Source organism: Anolis carolinensis, unplaced genomic scaffold, assembly GCF_035594765.1.
Source record: "Anolis carolinensis isolate JA03-04 unplaced genomic scaffold, rAnoCar3.1.pri scaffold_12, whole genome shotgun sequence".
In the NCBI taxonomy this organism is placed as follows: Eukaryota; Metazoa; Chordata; class Lepidosauria; order Squamata; family Dactyloidae; genus Anolis; species Anolis carolinensis.
The window spans coordinates 7517470-7532371 of record NW_026943823.1 but is presented as its reverse complement, the minus strand read 5'-3'; the positions used below and the strand labels follow the sequence as shown (position 1 = coordinate 7532371).

General features: G+C 43.3%; 1 protein-coding gene across 1 annotated transcript; it reads left to right on the top strand.

The window, feature by feature from the left end:
• Positions 1-29: 29 nt before the first annotated feature.
• On the top strand, positions 30-14543 carry utp14a (UTP14A small subunit processome component). Its single transcript, XM_003227091.4, has 14 exons — positions 30-646; positions 1693-1766; positions 2424-2485; positions 3406-3548; positions 4892-5047; positions 5208-5327; positions 5438-5532; positions 6798-6921; positions 7016-7093; positions 7374-7683; positions 9459-9835; positions 11362-11552; positions 11648-11747; positions 12935-14543. Exons 1-14 carry the CDS (start codon positions 590-592, stop codon positions 13217-13219), a joined length of 2172 nt encoding a protein of 723 aa, XP_003227139.2. The 5' UTR covers positions 30-589; the 3' UTR covers positions 13220-14543.
• Positions 14544-14902: the final 359 nt, after the last annotated feature.

Here is a 14902-nt window from a genome sequence, read left to right as displayed (position 1 = left end):
ATACCGAGGGGTGGAAAGGTGCGAGACCGGGAGCCGCCTCTCCTCAAGCAGGATTCTCCTGAGGGAAGGCGAAAGTAAGCCAGCAATTGACAGGGACAGCGGTTTTTATTTCCCCGTTGAAGCTGTGGCAGTTTATTCAAGACGGGGAAACAAGTTACACGCCTCTCTGATTCCGTGTTTCTGAGGGAATCAGAAAGCCCCATGCTTTGCGAGGCCTCTTGCTCTCCAAGGGCGGCCTCTTTGCTGAGGGTGGCCTTAGATTGGTCAAGCCGCACGCCCTTCAAAGAAATGACAGGAGGCGTGGCCTGTCAGGATTTCTGACAGCTAGATGGGGCGGAGTCGCCAAGAGAATGGCCTGCCATTGGTTTGGAAAAGGCTCGGGGGCGTGTCCGGCTGGCCAGCTCCGCCTCCGTAGTCAAATTCTCAGTAAGGGAAAAAAGGGCGGAAGTGCTGCAAAATTGTAACTTCGGGAGCGGAAACGCTGACTCGTTTTGCGGCAAGCAGTTTGCCAGAGGGGCAAACAGCACGTGTGGAAAAGTTCTTCCCATTTGGGCAAGGAAGGAAGGGATTTAGCGGACTCCCTTTCCCGATGGCGGCGGCAGAAGAAGATGAGCCGATTCTGAGCGGCCCAGAGGAGGAGGAAGAGGTGAGCTTCTCAAGCCCTTTTTGTTTGAGTTGCTGTGGCCATGTTCCAGAAGCATTCTCTCCTGACATTTCGCCCACATCTATGACAGGCAACCTCAGAGGTTATGAGGTCTAGCGGAAAATAGGCAAGTGGGGTTTATAGATCTGTGGAATGATGTCCAGGGTGGGAGAAAGGACTCTTGTCTGTTTGAGGCAAGTGTAAATGGTGCATTTGGCTTGTTCGATTGGCATTGAATGGCCTTGTAGCTTCAAAGCCTGGCTGCTTCCTGCCTGAGGGAATCCTTTATTTATTTATTTATTTATTTACAGCATTTATATTCCGCCCTTCTCACCCCGAAGGGGACTCAGGGCTGATCACATTACACATATAGGCAAACATTCAATGCCTTTTAACATAGAACAAAGACAAGACAAACATAGGCTTCGAGCGGGCCTCGAACTCATGACCTCCTGGTCAGAGTGATTCATTGCAGCTGGTTGCAGCTGGCTTGCTCTCCCGCCTGCGCCACAGCCCGGGCCAGCCCAGGCCTTTGATGGGGAAGTCTTAGCTGTGGGTGAAACATCAGGAGAGGATGCTTCTGGAACATGGCCATTCAGCCCGGAAAACTCACAGCTTCCCAAGCATAACATTACCCTCCCCCTCCACACCCCAATGATGTAGATTTAATTTACTAACAAAACTCTATAGCTAACATGTCATGTTTTTCTTTGTTTTACACTCTTTTTCCCTTTCTGTTATGTTATAACATTGCAAAAATGAAATAAAAATGTCTAAAGTAAAAAAAAAAAAACCCTCTATCAGCCTGCATTAATTCAGCAGTGTAGCTGCATCCTCAGTGTATTGTTTCACTTTCCTGGATCTAGAGCAGGGAGAAGAGCAGTTTAATCTCGTAGTAGCACTTTCTTTTCACAGGGAGACTCTAGGCAGGGAATGCCCAGAGGTCACCTTCGGGTCTTGTTTCTGTTTATCCTCATCCAAACGTGTTTCTGGCATGTGCTCTGCCTCTGATCCTTAGGCCCTGTTCACTGTAGCTTTTTGTTTTCCAGGCAGGCGATGAAGAGGCAGCAAAGAGACACCGCCAGCTTGTGGATACACTTAGTACTTTGTCTGGAGGAAAGCGGTAAGAGGGAACGGAGATATTCGTATTGTCTCGAGTGTAATGTGGCATCGAAACTAAAGCGCACATCCATTTTTGAAACCCTGAATCCAAAAAAATGTATTTGCTGGTGAATGTAATGCATAGCTGCAAAAAGTGCACTCTTTGTAATTTGGCCAAAAAAATGTGCTTTACATTTGGTTCATGCTTATAATTCCATCTTTAAAAACACAAGTGTTAGGACACCAATGCTTCTAGCCATGAAAAATAAAACCTTGGGGTGCATCTATGCTGTATAATGAATCCACTTTAACTGCCCTGGCTCAATGATATTGAGTCATGTAGTTTCACAAGGTTTTGAGTCTTCTTTGCCAAAGAATGCTGGTGGCTCACCAAACTAGTATTGTATAGCATTGATCAATGACAATTAAAATCAGAGATTATGTCCCTTAAATAGCAACTCCAACTGCACCTGAAGCAGCTTCCCCTTTTGTTTTGGCTCAGCACTAAGATTACCATATTACGCAAATCTAATGTGCACCCTAATTTTGGTGAACAAATCTACAGAACCTATCTTGTTTGTAGCTTGAGGACTGCCTGTATCATGGTCTTAAGTGATGAGAATTGTATGCAAATAGTTCCCTTTTTCTGTTCCTCACTTACTTATTCTCTTCTTTGCAGATTGCGAGCCACTGAGCGTACTGAGGCAAGCAGGCAGATCTCAGAATTTGATGTTGGTGGAGGTAAGATATTTCCATCTTCACCTGTTGCTTTGAAGTAGACCAGACCTGCACAACCCATGGCCCTTTGGCTGTTTTGGCCTCCCAACTCCCAGAAGCCCTAGCCAGCTTGTCCAATGGCCAGGAATTTCTGGGAGTTGAGATCCAAAAACAGCAGGAGGGCAACAGGTTGTGCAGGCCTGAGGTAGTTCCTGGCATGGATGTTGCCTTTGTTACTTATAAGAGGGAGGCTTGGTCCTTATCCGGATATTACTTGGCAAACCCTAGTAAAAGGAAGAGGCAGAATGGCTGCTTTGCTTGTAGAAGAACTCCAGTTCCTTGCATTTTTAGTTGAAAAGATCAGATAACATAAAATAAGGACTGTTTTGCATGAGATACTAGTCAGAGTGGACAATATTTGAGTTGCTCAGTGTGAGAGGAATCACACAGCCCTACAGTTGTTTGCAGGTTCATACAGTTCTAGCCCAGTGGTCCTCAAACTGGGGTCCCCATATGTTTTTGGCCTACAACTCTCAGGAATCCCAGCCAGTTTACCAGCTGTAAGGATTTCTGGGAGCTGAAGGCCAGAAACATCTGGGGACCCTAGGTTGAGAACCACTGCTGTAGCCAGTATAGCAAGTGGTTAAGATTTCTATGAACTGTCACAACATTCATTTTGGGTGAGCCAAAATACTAGCATATTTAAGATGAAAGGTTTTATAGCCAGTAACTAAGGTGTATGATAGATGTAGTTTCTCCTTTTAGAATCCAGAAAAAGTAATGGAAATGCTGGGAAACCACTATGTTCATAGGGATGCACCATTTGGGGAGCTCTGGACAGGTTAAACTTGCCCTCACACTTGGAGGTCTCCAATCCTAGACTAATCCTGATATAAGGTAGATTACTTTAGTCAGCTTCTATAGAGTATTGTTGTTCATTTCAGGTGCTGACGAGAAAGTGGTCCTCTCAGAGCTCCTGAAGCCAGCTTCCGCATCCCCAGCTTTACGCCGCCTTCGCAAACAACTGAACAAAGCCCAGCAAAAGAAGGCTGTCAAGCTCCCTTTGAGCAAGGAGGAGAATGAACGGGTGAGTTTACGGGATGGTTCATGGGCAGATGTACATTTATAGGGACAAGGAAGAGGCTGACAACCTGAAGTTCAGGAACAGCTTGGAAAAGTTCCTTATTTGGCACTTCAAATCGCAGAATCCTCTGGCTGGTGTGAGTAGTTTTCATGAAGGCTAATGCTTCTGGGGCTTTTATTGTCAAAATGACACTATTGCAGAGCTGTAGCTTATGAAAACATTGCCTTGGGTTATTCTAGTGGTAGGATTTCTAGAATCATAGTTGGAAGAGAGTGAAATGGCTATCTAGCCTCAGAAGTGCCACACTCTATTCTGTATAAACATAAACCTATCAGTAGATCAACCAAAGGCATGCCTAGCATCCCATGCTGGCCAACCAATAGCCCTCTCTTGCTTTTGTCCTTCAGCATTTGAACTCAACTGGATTACCCAAGTTTACTGTTGTCATTATAGGTGGTGCCTTGAGGCATGTGGATAACAGTCAACCTGACCAGTGGTCATTGCAAATCTGTGTTTTGATCTACTTTAATTTTAAAGTCACCAAAAGTTGGAAACCACTTGAAGGTATATAATAATAAATTGGGAGCAGCCCCCAAATCTTATAGCTCACAAATTCCGTTGTTCATTAGGTGCTATTCTTGACCATGGGCATCTTTTAACATGCAAATGGATTCTAAATCAATATACAGTAGAGTCTTGCTTATCCAATCTTCGCTTATCCAACTTTTGTATTACCCAATGCAGTCTGCCTCCCACCTGGATCCACAGCTGTTTCTCTAGGCAGCAATTCTATTTTTATTTGTAGTCAATGTTTTTATAGTCAATGTTTTCAATACATTGTGATATTTTGGTGCTAAATTCATAAAGACAGTAATTATTACTACATAATTTTACTGTGTATTGAACTGCTTTTTCTTTCAATTTGTTGTAAAACATGATGTTTTGGTGCTTAATTTGTAAAATCATAACATAATTTGATATTTAATAGGCTTTTCCTTAATCCCTCCTTAGTATCCAACATTTTCGCTTACCCAACGTTCCATTTATGTTGGATAAGCGAGACTCTACTGTAGTTCTATGAAGCTGATTCCTCCAAAATACATTTTGGATGAGTGTCTGAACAAGACTTTACAGTTTGGCTGGTGGCATTAATACAGTGCCCGAGTGCATGAGAAATAGGTTCTTGCCATTCATGCTGGACCTAAATCTGTGAAAAGTGGACTACAACTCCCAGAATCCCTAGCTAGTCATTGGAGTTTTAATCCAAAATATTTTTTCCAGTGCCTCCTTAATGGAGTAACACTGTTAGGGATATTTTGCTCAGTGATGTGCTATCTTTTCTGCAGGTGGTGCGGGAAGCGGCCTACACACAGACAGCCCAAGACCTGGCCAAGTGGGATCCGGTTGTCCGGCAAAACCGGCGTGCTGAACAGCTTGTTTTCCCACTGCAGCAGGAAAGTGTGACCGTTGCGCCTGTTGAAGAAGTAATTAGCAGTTGGCAGGTGAGTATTGTTTGGCCTACGAGGGCCGAGTGTGATGTCTGTCAGGGATTGGCAAAGTGTGTGTTTGTGGGAGTCTTCTAGACAACTTCACTGCTTCAGCCAAGATTATTTTTTCGCTGCTGTAGACAAACTCAGTTATGTCCTTTTTTGGACCCCCAAGGCACGGACGCCCCTGGAACAAGAGATTTTCAGTCTCCTTCACAAAACGCAGCAGCCAATAAAGGATCCGCTCCTGACGCCCTATGAAAAGGCTTCGCTGCAGGCCATGAGCCTGGAGGAGGTGAGCCCTAATCCAGCCAGCTTTTTCTTCCCCTCCGTCTTTCCACTCTTATGGATTTGGGTCTGCTGTGGTGTGTCCACGTCGACAGCAAACCTCTGTGTGTGTTTCAGGCTCAGTTACGCCGGATGGAGCTCCAGAGGGCTCGAGCCCTTCAGTCCTATTATGAAGCAAAAGCACGGCGCAAAGGAAAGATCAAAAGCAAAAAGTAAGGGATTGATGGAGCTTTTCATAACCTAATGCTCTGAATACGCTGATTCTAGTGGTGAAGGATCTTGGATGTTGACATCTGAAACTCTTTGGAGGGCACCAAGTTGTGCAACGCTGGAAAACGTGGTTGTCTTTCTCCTTCCCAGTCTCCCTCCCTGTTTTATATTATTTGACTGTGACCGTAACTTGCCCAAAAGCCACTTCATAAGCTTCATGGCTGCCTGATATTGTAATGTGAACCTTCCCACTCATTGATTTATGTGTGTGTGGGATGGTGGCATCTTTTACTAAGGGGCTTTGACTCCCATCATCCCCCAGCCATTAGGGCTATGGAAGAAAAAGAGATATAGCGAGACCAAGGGGAAAATATTGATTTGGAGAAAAGGGAATATCTAATGAAAAGATTATTTAAATTTTCAATGACTGGATCTATTAGGGAAAATATGTATAAAATGTGTTGTCGAAGGCTTTCATGGCCGGAATCACTGGGTTGGTTTGAGGTTTCCGAGCTATATGGCCATGTTCCAGAAACATTCTCTCCTGACGTTTCACCCACATCTACGGCAGGCATCCTCAGAGGTTGTGAGGTTGTTGGAAACTAGGCAAGTGGGGTTTATATATCTGGAATAATATCCAGGATGGGAGAGAAAGCTGTTGTCTGTTGGAGGCAAGTGAAAACGTTGCAATTGGCCACCTTGATTAGCACTGAACAGCCTTGTAGCTTCGAAGCCTGGCTGCTTCCTGCCTGGGTCAATCTTTTGTTGGGAGGTGTTAGCTGACCCTGATTGTTTCCTGTCTGGAATTCCCCTGTTTCTCCCATCCTGGACATTCTACAGATATATAAACCCCACTTGCCTAGTTTCCAACAGACCTCACAACCTCTGAGGATGCCTGCCATAGATGTGGGTGAAACATCAGGAGAGAATGCTTCTGGAACATGGTCAGAGAGAAAACTCACAGCAACCCATAGGTGGTGGGTTCACGGGTGAGAGGAAGGTGGAAAGAGTTTATTAGGATGTTGGATTCTGTGCTTTTGTTATTGTAGTATCTGTATTTGTCTGTCTTTTGTATACAATAAAAATAATAAATGGGAGAAAATTAAAAAGGAAGATGGAGATATCTAGACCAGGCAAAATTCCTTGGTCCTGCTCTAACCATTTTATTACAAAATCACTCATTAATAGGGGCTTTTGAGTTGGGAGGTGGGCACCATGACTCCTTCTCCTGTGCCTGATTCCTTGATATCCGTGCTCTCCCCTGAAGGTATCACAAAGTGCTGAGGAAAGGCAAGAGTCGCAAAGTCCTTCAAGAGTTTGAGATGCTCCAAAAAAGCAATCCTGAGGCAGCTCTGGAGCAGCTGGAAAAGATTGAGAAAGCACGTATTGAGGTGAGGTGCAGGTCCCTTTCTTAAGACATGGAAAAATGCATTTCTTGGGTGTATATTCCACCATCCTAATATGTTTCTTCTCTTCTCTACACAGGAGAGAATGAGCCTCAAGCATCAGAACAAAGGCAGGTGGGCCAAGTCAACTGTCCTCATGGCAAAGTACAACCTGGAGGTAAGGGACTCAGAAGAAGGGCAAATCTGAGAAAAAGTTATATGTATAACTATGTAGGTTTTTTAATGTAAGCTCTCAATTTTAATGTAAGTTTTTAATTTAAATGGATTTTTAAACATGATATAAATTGTTTTGATGTATATGTTCATGTTGTAAGCTGCCCTGAGTCCCCTGAGGGGTGAGAGCAGGGTAGAAAAGATGTAATAAATAAAAAGTATTTTTTTTCCTCATCCACTTAAGCCATAAATAAGCCAGTACTATCTGCCTCCCTCCTCCACAGGCCAGGCAAGCGATGCAAGAGCAGCTGGCCCGGAACAAAGAACTGACAGAGAAAGTACTCTTGGAATCGGATAATGAGGACGGAGGCAACAACTCTGACGCTGAAGGGGGTCTCATCCCAGATGTTGTCAATGATGGGCATATTGGGATGAATCCAGACAACCCGTGGATGTTGGGAAAGACTTGCGCAAACCCCAAAGAGGATATACCAGCTCAAGCCAATGACAGCGAGGAGAGCGATGGAGAGGAGGCGCCATTGCAAAGTTTGATGGAGTCTGAGCAGGGCCAGCAAGGCAGTTCTGAGCTGCAAGGTGAGCTGGCAAGATTTGGGAAGGGCCTTGATCCAAGTTGGAAGAAGGATGCCATTGTCATATGGGAAAGATTCAGTGGAGGAAAAGACTAGCTCATTATCCGAATGGGAGAAAGAGAAAGATAACTGAGTTTGGCTCAGACAAGAAAACACAAACAGGGCTGGATGTGTTAGCAGGCATTTGCATGTTGAAATGCCCTCAAAATATAGGATGCCATCTTAGGCCCCTTCTGCACTGTCCTTATATCCCAGGATCTGATCCCAGATTATCTGCTTATTATGTAATCTATTTCAAAACAGATAACCTGGGATCTAAAAACAGTATAGAAGGGGCCTGAGGCACAGAATTGGTACCTTATCATTGGGATAGAGCAGCATGCGCATGACTTGAAAGCTATTTCTGCAGCCAGAAACCTCAAAGTTTGCATCGTACCAATGAATTTCAGCAATGTAATGGCGTTAGAATAGTTCTTTTAAGACAAATCACTTGAGACATCTTGTTTTAGGGTGGAGGTGTATGTTGGGGAGACTCTAGTTGGGGGTTCCCATTTGTCTTTGTCCAAATACGGTCCACAGTATGGTCTTGAATTGCATAAAATGGCCCCCAAATACACTGGCATATCCCATGCCTGCCTTGCCTTTGCACAAAACTTCAAAGCAGCTAGAAAAGGAAAGTCAATAAAAATGAAAATCTAAAAAATAACTACTGGGAACTGTCATGTGATGCAACTCCAGAAACGCATGTAGCTTTCAGGTTTCAAAAATACTAACTATCCAGTTTTCTAGCCCTTCCATCTGTGGGAACAGGTTTGCACCTGTATTTGGTCAATATCTACTAAAATTTCAGGAAAACATAATTTATTATGTGTGTGTTTATATCCTACATTATCTCTCCTTGGGAGAGACAAAGTGGGGTATTAATAATAATAATATTAATACCCCAGCATATCTATCTTGTTTGCTGTGTCATAAATAATGATGATAATAATAATAATAATAATAATAATAATAATAATTGTGCCGTGCCAAAAGATCTCAGCCGGCATTTGGAAACAATAGACATTGACAAAATTACGATCTGCCAACTGCAAAAGGCCACCCTGCTGGGATCTGCGCGCATCATCTGAAAATACATCACACAGTCCTAGACACTTGGGAAGTGTTCGACTTGTGATTTTGTGATATGAAATCCAGCATATCTATCTTGTTTGCTGTGTCATAATAATAATAATAATAATAATAATAATAATAATAATAATAATAATAATAATGACAGGTAGGTTTTGTCCAGCAGGACCAAAGCTTGGGAAAAATCATTGCTGCATGATTCTGGACTTACAGTCCAGCACATAACCTTTCCCTGTCATGGGGGTTTCTAGGCAAGATATGCTCAGATGAGACTTTCCTTTGCCTTCCTCTACGGCAGAGAGAGTGTGACTTGCCCAAGGTCACTCAGTGAGTTTTCGTAGTTGAGCTGGGATTCAAACTCTGCACTCAAGAGTCATATATTATGGTCAAATCCCGTCACACTGACTCTGAATTAAAAGGGGAATTCACCACAGATGTCTGAGGAACAGAGAGACTATTGGTGGTTAATAACCTAACCAAGATGGTTCAAGAAGGTGTGCTGCTGGCTTCCGATACTTAAGGATCAACAATGAGAGATGGTAGTTTCTTTGTGGATGCTTTTGCATGACTATTGTGGTGTAGGTGGGCATTGGTGTGCTCACGGAGATCTCTTCTGGAGCAAACTGGACTGTCTTGCTATTCCTACAGGTCCCGGCGAAGAGGAAACTATTCCCATGCTGTCTGATGTGCTTCCTCCAGCGCCCCCAAGTCCTGCACCAGAGGAGCCCTTTCTGAAGGAGACACTAGATCAGCTTCACACCTTGGAAGATGTAGAGGCCTTGGAGCCAGAGATTGCATCCCAGGAAGACCGAACTTCATCTTCCAAGGAGGCAGTGCTGTTGGAGCCTGCAGAAGCAAAGTCATCACTTCAAGCCAAGGGTGCCCCAGACCTCTCACAGGCTACGTCCAAGGCAGGCAAGAAAAAGCCAGCCAAGCGGAAGGCCCTGATTGACCTGAAGGCAGTCCTTGCAGAGGCACCCCAGGCTGTGAAGTGCCCACTTGTGCCCAGTGTTGTGCAAGATGAGGTGAGCATCAGTGAGAAAAGGAGGAGGGGCAGTGGCTGCTGCGAAACCACCAAAAGTAATGAAGTTTTTTATGAAGGTATCAATGGGATGGGGGTGGAAGGGTGGTTGTTTTCAGATCCCAACCCATTCAGAGAGAGACGCCAATGCATCTGGAGGAAATGCTGGAGAAATATGGTTATCAAACCATGCCTTGTTTTCCTAATTAAAACCACCAACAGTTCCCGGATCACCAACATAATGGAGTTTTGATTAGTTTATGTTGCTGGAGATCCATTTTTAATTGACGATATAAAAAAAGGGGGGGGGGAAACACCTTTCTGTGTGGAAACAGATGCTATATTAATGCAGGGCTGAATAGGGAGAATGCTCACTAGGAAAATAGCTTTTATTCCCACTAGCCATGGTAGAAATAAGGCCCCTTCTACACTACCATATAAAATCCAGATTATCTGCTTTGAACTGGATTATATGGCAGCATAGATTCATAGAGGGACTGCAGTGGCACAATGGCTTACACTTTTGTGCTGCTGAACTGCTGACCTGAAGGTTGGCAGTTTGAATCCGCGAGACGGAGTGAGCTCCCATCTGTCAGCCCTAGCTCCTTGCCAACTTAGAAATTCAAAAACATGCCATGCAAATGTGAGTAGGTAAATAGGTACCACTTCGGTGAGAAAAGGGAAAGAGATGCTCCAAGCAATCTTGCTGGCCACATGACCAGGAGGCTGCTTGGCTTGAAAACTGAGAAAAAACACCTCTGCGGAGCCAGAGATGAGCACTGCCTCCAGAAGCTGGAAGTGAAAGGAGAAACCCTTGCCTTGCTTATGTTTGTATGCCTCGTTGTATTTGACTGTAAAGGCATTGAATGTTTGACTATGTAAATGCTGTAATCAGCTCTGAGTCCCTGGGGGAGAAAGGCGGAATATAAATAAAGTGTATTATTATTATTATTATTATTATTATTATTAATCAAATTCAATATGGATTACCTGATTTGATAATCTGGATTATATGACACTGTAGAAGGGACCTAAGTCACAGTTCTGTGTGTTTGGATGTAAGAAGAAGCTGTGTTTGGGCTACAGTTTCCACCATGTCTCCTGTATCAATTTAATGATATAATATATAATAATATTATACTATATTAATATTATAATATATTGTATACTATAATAATATTATAATATATTGTATATACATGTAATATTAATAATAATAATGTGATATAATACAATGTAATAATAATTATAATTCACTATTATAATTGTATATATCACATGCAATATTACTAATAATATTGCAATATAGTCGTATAATATAATATATTGTATGTATATATACTTACAAACCACCCTGAGTCCCCTTCGGGGTGAGAAGGGCAGGATATAAATGTCGCAAATAAATCATAATAAATAAATAAATTTTGATCCTGTGTTCTTTAAAATAGAAGTTCAGTCCTTGTCCTGGAAACCCATTGAGGTTCGTCACTCACAAGAGCTAGTATCGGCTAACCTTGTTCTTTTATGCAGTTTGATGCAGACACAGACCAGCGGCGTGTCATCCAGGAGGCCTTTGCCAATGACAACGTGATGGCAGATTTCATGAAGGAGAAGCGGCGAGCGGAGGAGGCTAGCAAGCCCAAAGCGGTTGATTTGGTTCTCCCAGGATGGGGCGAGTGGGGAGGCACAGGGCTACGGCCAAGCTCCAAGAAGAAGAAACGGTACGTTTGCAGACGAGGTCAAAGTATCCACCGTTGACCGTTCTGCTGCCAGTCTGCCAGAACTCTGCTTTTTTCCCTCCCCTGTTCTTTGTTAGGTTCTTTATCAAACCAGCACCTCAAACCCAAAGGAAGGACAAGCATCTGCCTCATGTTATTCTGAGTGAACAGCGCAATATCTTGGCTGCGGGTTATCAGGTGAGGACATTTTTTCACCCTGGGAGGCTCCTCTTGAAACAAAGTGCTCTTAAGGGTTTTATTTAACAGGGAGGGGTTTTAGGTTACTGGTACATCCCCTCATTTACATGCAGAAGATGACAAAAATACTGAATTAGATGGACTCAGTACAGGCTGTCCCCAAGTTATGAACTCCAGTCCAAGCAGAAGGAATACGACATTTGCATTCTGCATGTCAAGAAGACACTATACATTCACAATACAGGCAGTCTCCCAAGCTACAGACAAAATCGATTCTGTAGGGTGGTGGTGGTTATTATTATTATTATGTTATGACACAGCAAACAAGATAGATATGCTTGATTTCATATCACAAAATCACAAGTCAAACACTTCCCAAGTGTCTAGGACTATGTGATGTATTTTCGGATGATGCGCGCAGATCCCAGTAGGGTGGCCTTTTGCAGTTGGCAGATCATGATTTTGTCCATGTCTGTTGTTTCCAAATGCCGGCTGAGATCTTTTGGCATGGCACCCAATGTGTCAATTACCACCTGGACCACCTATACTGGTTTCTGCCAGAGTCTTTGCAGTTCAGTCTTGAGGTCCTGATAGCGTCTGAGTTTTTCCTGTTTTTCGTCAATGTGACTGTCACCTGGGATGGCAACATCAATGATCCAAACCTTTTTCTTTTCCACAACTGTGATGTCTGGTGTGTTGTGTTTCAGAACTTTGTCAGTCTGGATTCAGAAGTCCCACAGTATCTTTGTGTGCTGCTGCTGCTGCTGCTACTTCTTCTTCTTCTTCTTCTTACTATTATTATTATTATTATGCTTATTTATAGCCTGCTTTATCTCTCCTGAAGGAGACTCAAAGCAGCTTACAATTAAAAGTAAACCCACACAATTTAAAATATACAAATATGCAAAAACATTAAACAAATACACAAACATTAAATGGTTTTGCAGGAAATGCACAATATTTGGGAACATTGTTGTTCGGAACTGTTTTCACTTTATTATGGTGGCTCTTTTATCTCTTGTAGACAGTTAATATTTTCTAGGTTTGTTTTAACTGTTTTGGAGCCCCCAAATCAGGGGAGAGAGAGTCAGACCTTGGAGTTGTAGTTTGCGTTTTGGGGAAGAGAAAGAGTTCAGTATGCTCAGCCTTCTGCTTCTAGGCTGAGCGTGGGTCTCTCTTCCCTCCAGGTGAATCAACTGCCGTTTCCCTTTGAGAACAGCCAGCAGTTTGAGCGCAGCATCCAAGCCCCGGTGGGGCCCACCTGGAACACCCAGCGTGCCTTTCAGCGGCTGACCGCCCCTCGCGTCATCACCCAGCCGGGCCACATCATCCGCCCCATCACTGCAGAGGATGCCAACCTGCCTAGCCAAAAGGATAAGACAGACGGCGCCAGGAAAAAGCCAGATTTGAGGCTGGCTACATCTCCCCGCAAGGGCCGTCCACACTATTCTGCGAAGAAGAAGAAACGGTAGAACATGTGCCTGCGCTCAGTTGCTAGTCCAAACTCAGTAGAGCCTTTGAACCCAGTGCTGAAGAAGATATATATAAAATAAATACCACTCATTTGTTAGGTTTACTCCAGTTGGGAGTAGCTACTGGGTGGAGATTCAGGCTTGTTCTACACTGTCATATAATCAAAGTAGATAGTCCACATTGACAGTGTAGACCTGTTTGAGTCTACACCGCCATATAACCCAGTTCAAAGCAAATAATCTGGATTTTATATGGCAGTATAGAAGGGCAGTATTCTATTGCACATCTGGGTCCATATCCCAACTTTCCTCCCATCTGAGGAAGCCTTCCAGATGTTTTGGGTTTCACGTTCCATCAGCTCCAGTCAGCCTAGTTAATGATCTGGAATGTTGTGAACTGTAGCATAAAATTAAATATCTGTTTCAACGAGACTGGAGTCTTATTGTTACTACCCAAATCTGCACCTCCTCCCTATGTTCACTAACCTGGAGGAAGCTGCCATGGAGTCTCTTGAGTTTTTCCTTTCCTGAGTGCTGCTCAGAAGGAGGCAGTGCACTTGCTTTACCAACTGAAGATGATTTAGTTGGAGATATTGTTCTTTTTTCAAAAAATAGATAAAAATAGATGTTATTCCTCTTCTGCTCCTCCAGTGAATTCCATTTTAATTCCACCATAGTTATGGTCCTTGGCGGAAAAAGAGAAGGGATGGAATCAGATCCGGTAAAAGCAAGGGATAATCAATAATACCCAGTGTCCAGTGTTAATATTACTGGAGAATATTTGCTAAAATGATGACTTTTTCCCCAGTTTTTTTCACACTCACCAAATTGGCAGCAATACCAAATAAAGGGGGGAAATCGTGTAATGATAATACAGGTTTCCTTGAAGGTGTTTTTGGCTTCTTCTGCGCTGCCATATAAATTTGAACAGGATTATGTGGCAATGTAGACTCATATAATCCAGTTTAAAGCAGATAATGTGGATGATTGTTTTGATAATCTGGATTATATGGCAGTGTAGAAGGAGCCTCAGTTGCCCTTTGCAATTTGAAAACTGGTGCTTTCATGAGAATTCATCAGCACAGTTAGGGGATTGTGTGATGTATAGTCCAGAAGATCTGGAAGATGGGAGGTGGCAGCAGGTTTGTTTAGCAAAATAATGACTTGTGGCTCCACGAAGCTCCAGTCTGCATGGCCAGCAGCCAGGGATTCTGGGCATTGAAGCTCAAAAAAACATTTGGGGAACCACTGCCTGAAAGCCAGAGCTGTTGCTTAGAGAATGGGATGGAGGCAAGATACAAAAATAAAGTTGTTGTTGTTGTTATCCCCAACCTTCCTTTTCATTGTGAGCAGGAGGAAGAGGGCAAATATACATAAAAAGCAATTGCACATAAACTTAACTGTGCCGTGTTATACTAGTTACACAATTCTGCTTCCTTTGATGTAACCTCTTTAACACCCTGTGACTGAAGCGGGTGAAGATATACTCCTATTGCATTGTCAGGATGTTGATGTTCCTTTTGCCTTTCTCCTGGATGGAAAGCAAAAAACCCTCCCTAAAAAAATTGATAATTGGTAGGAGCACCAAATAGAGTGGGATTTGGTAAAGAAAAAATGAACATTACTGTAATAGAGAATGGGAATTCCCTGGTGGGCGAAGAAGCCTGGAAGGTGGGTTATTTA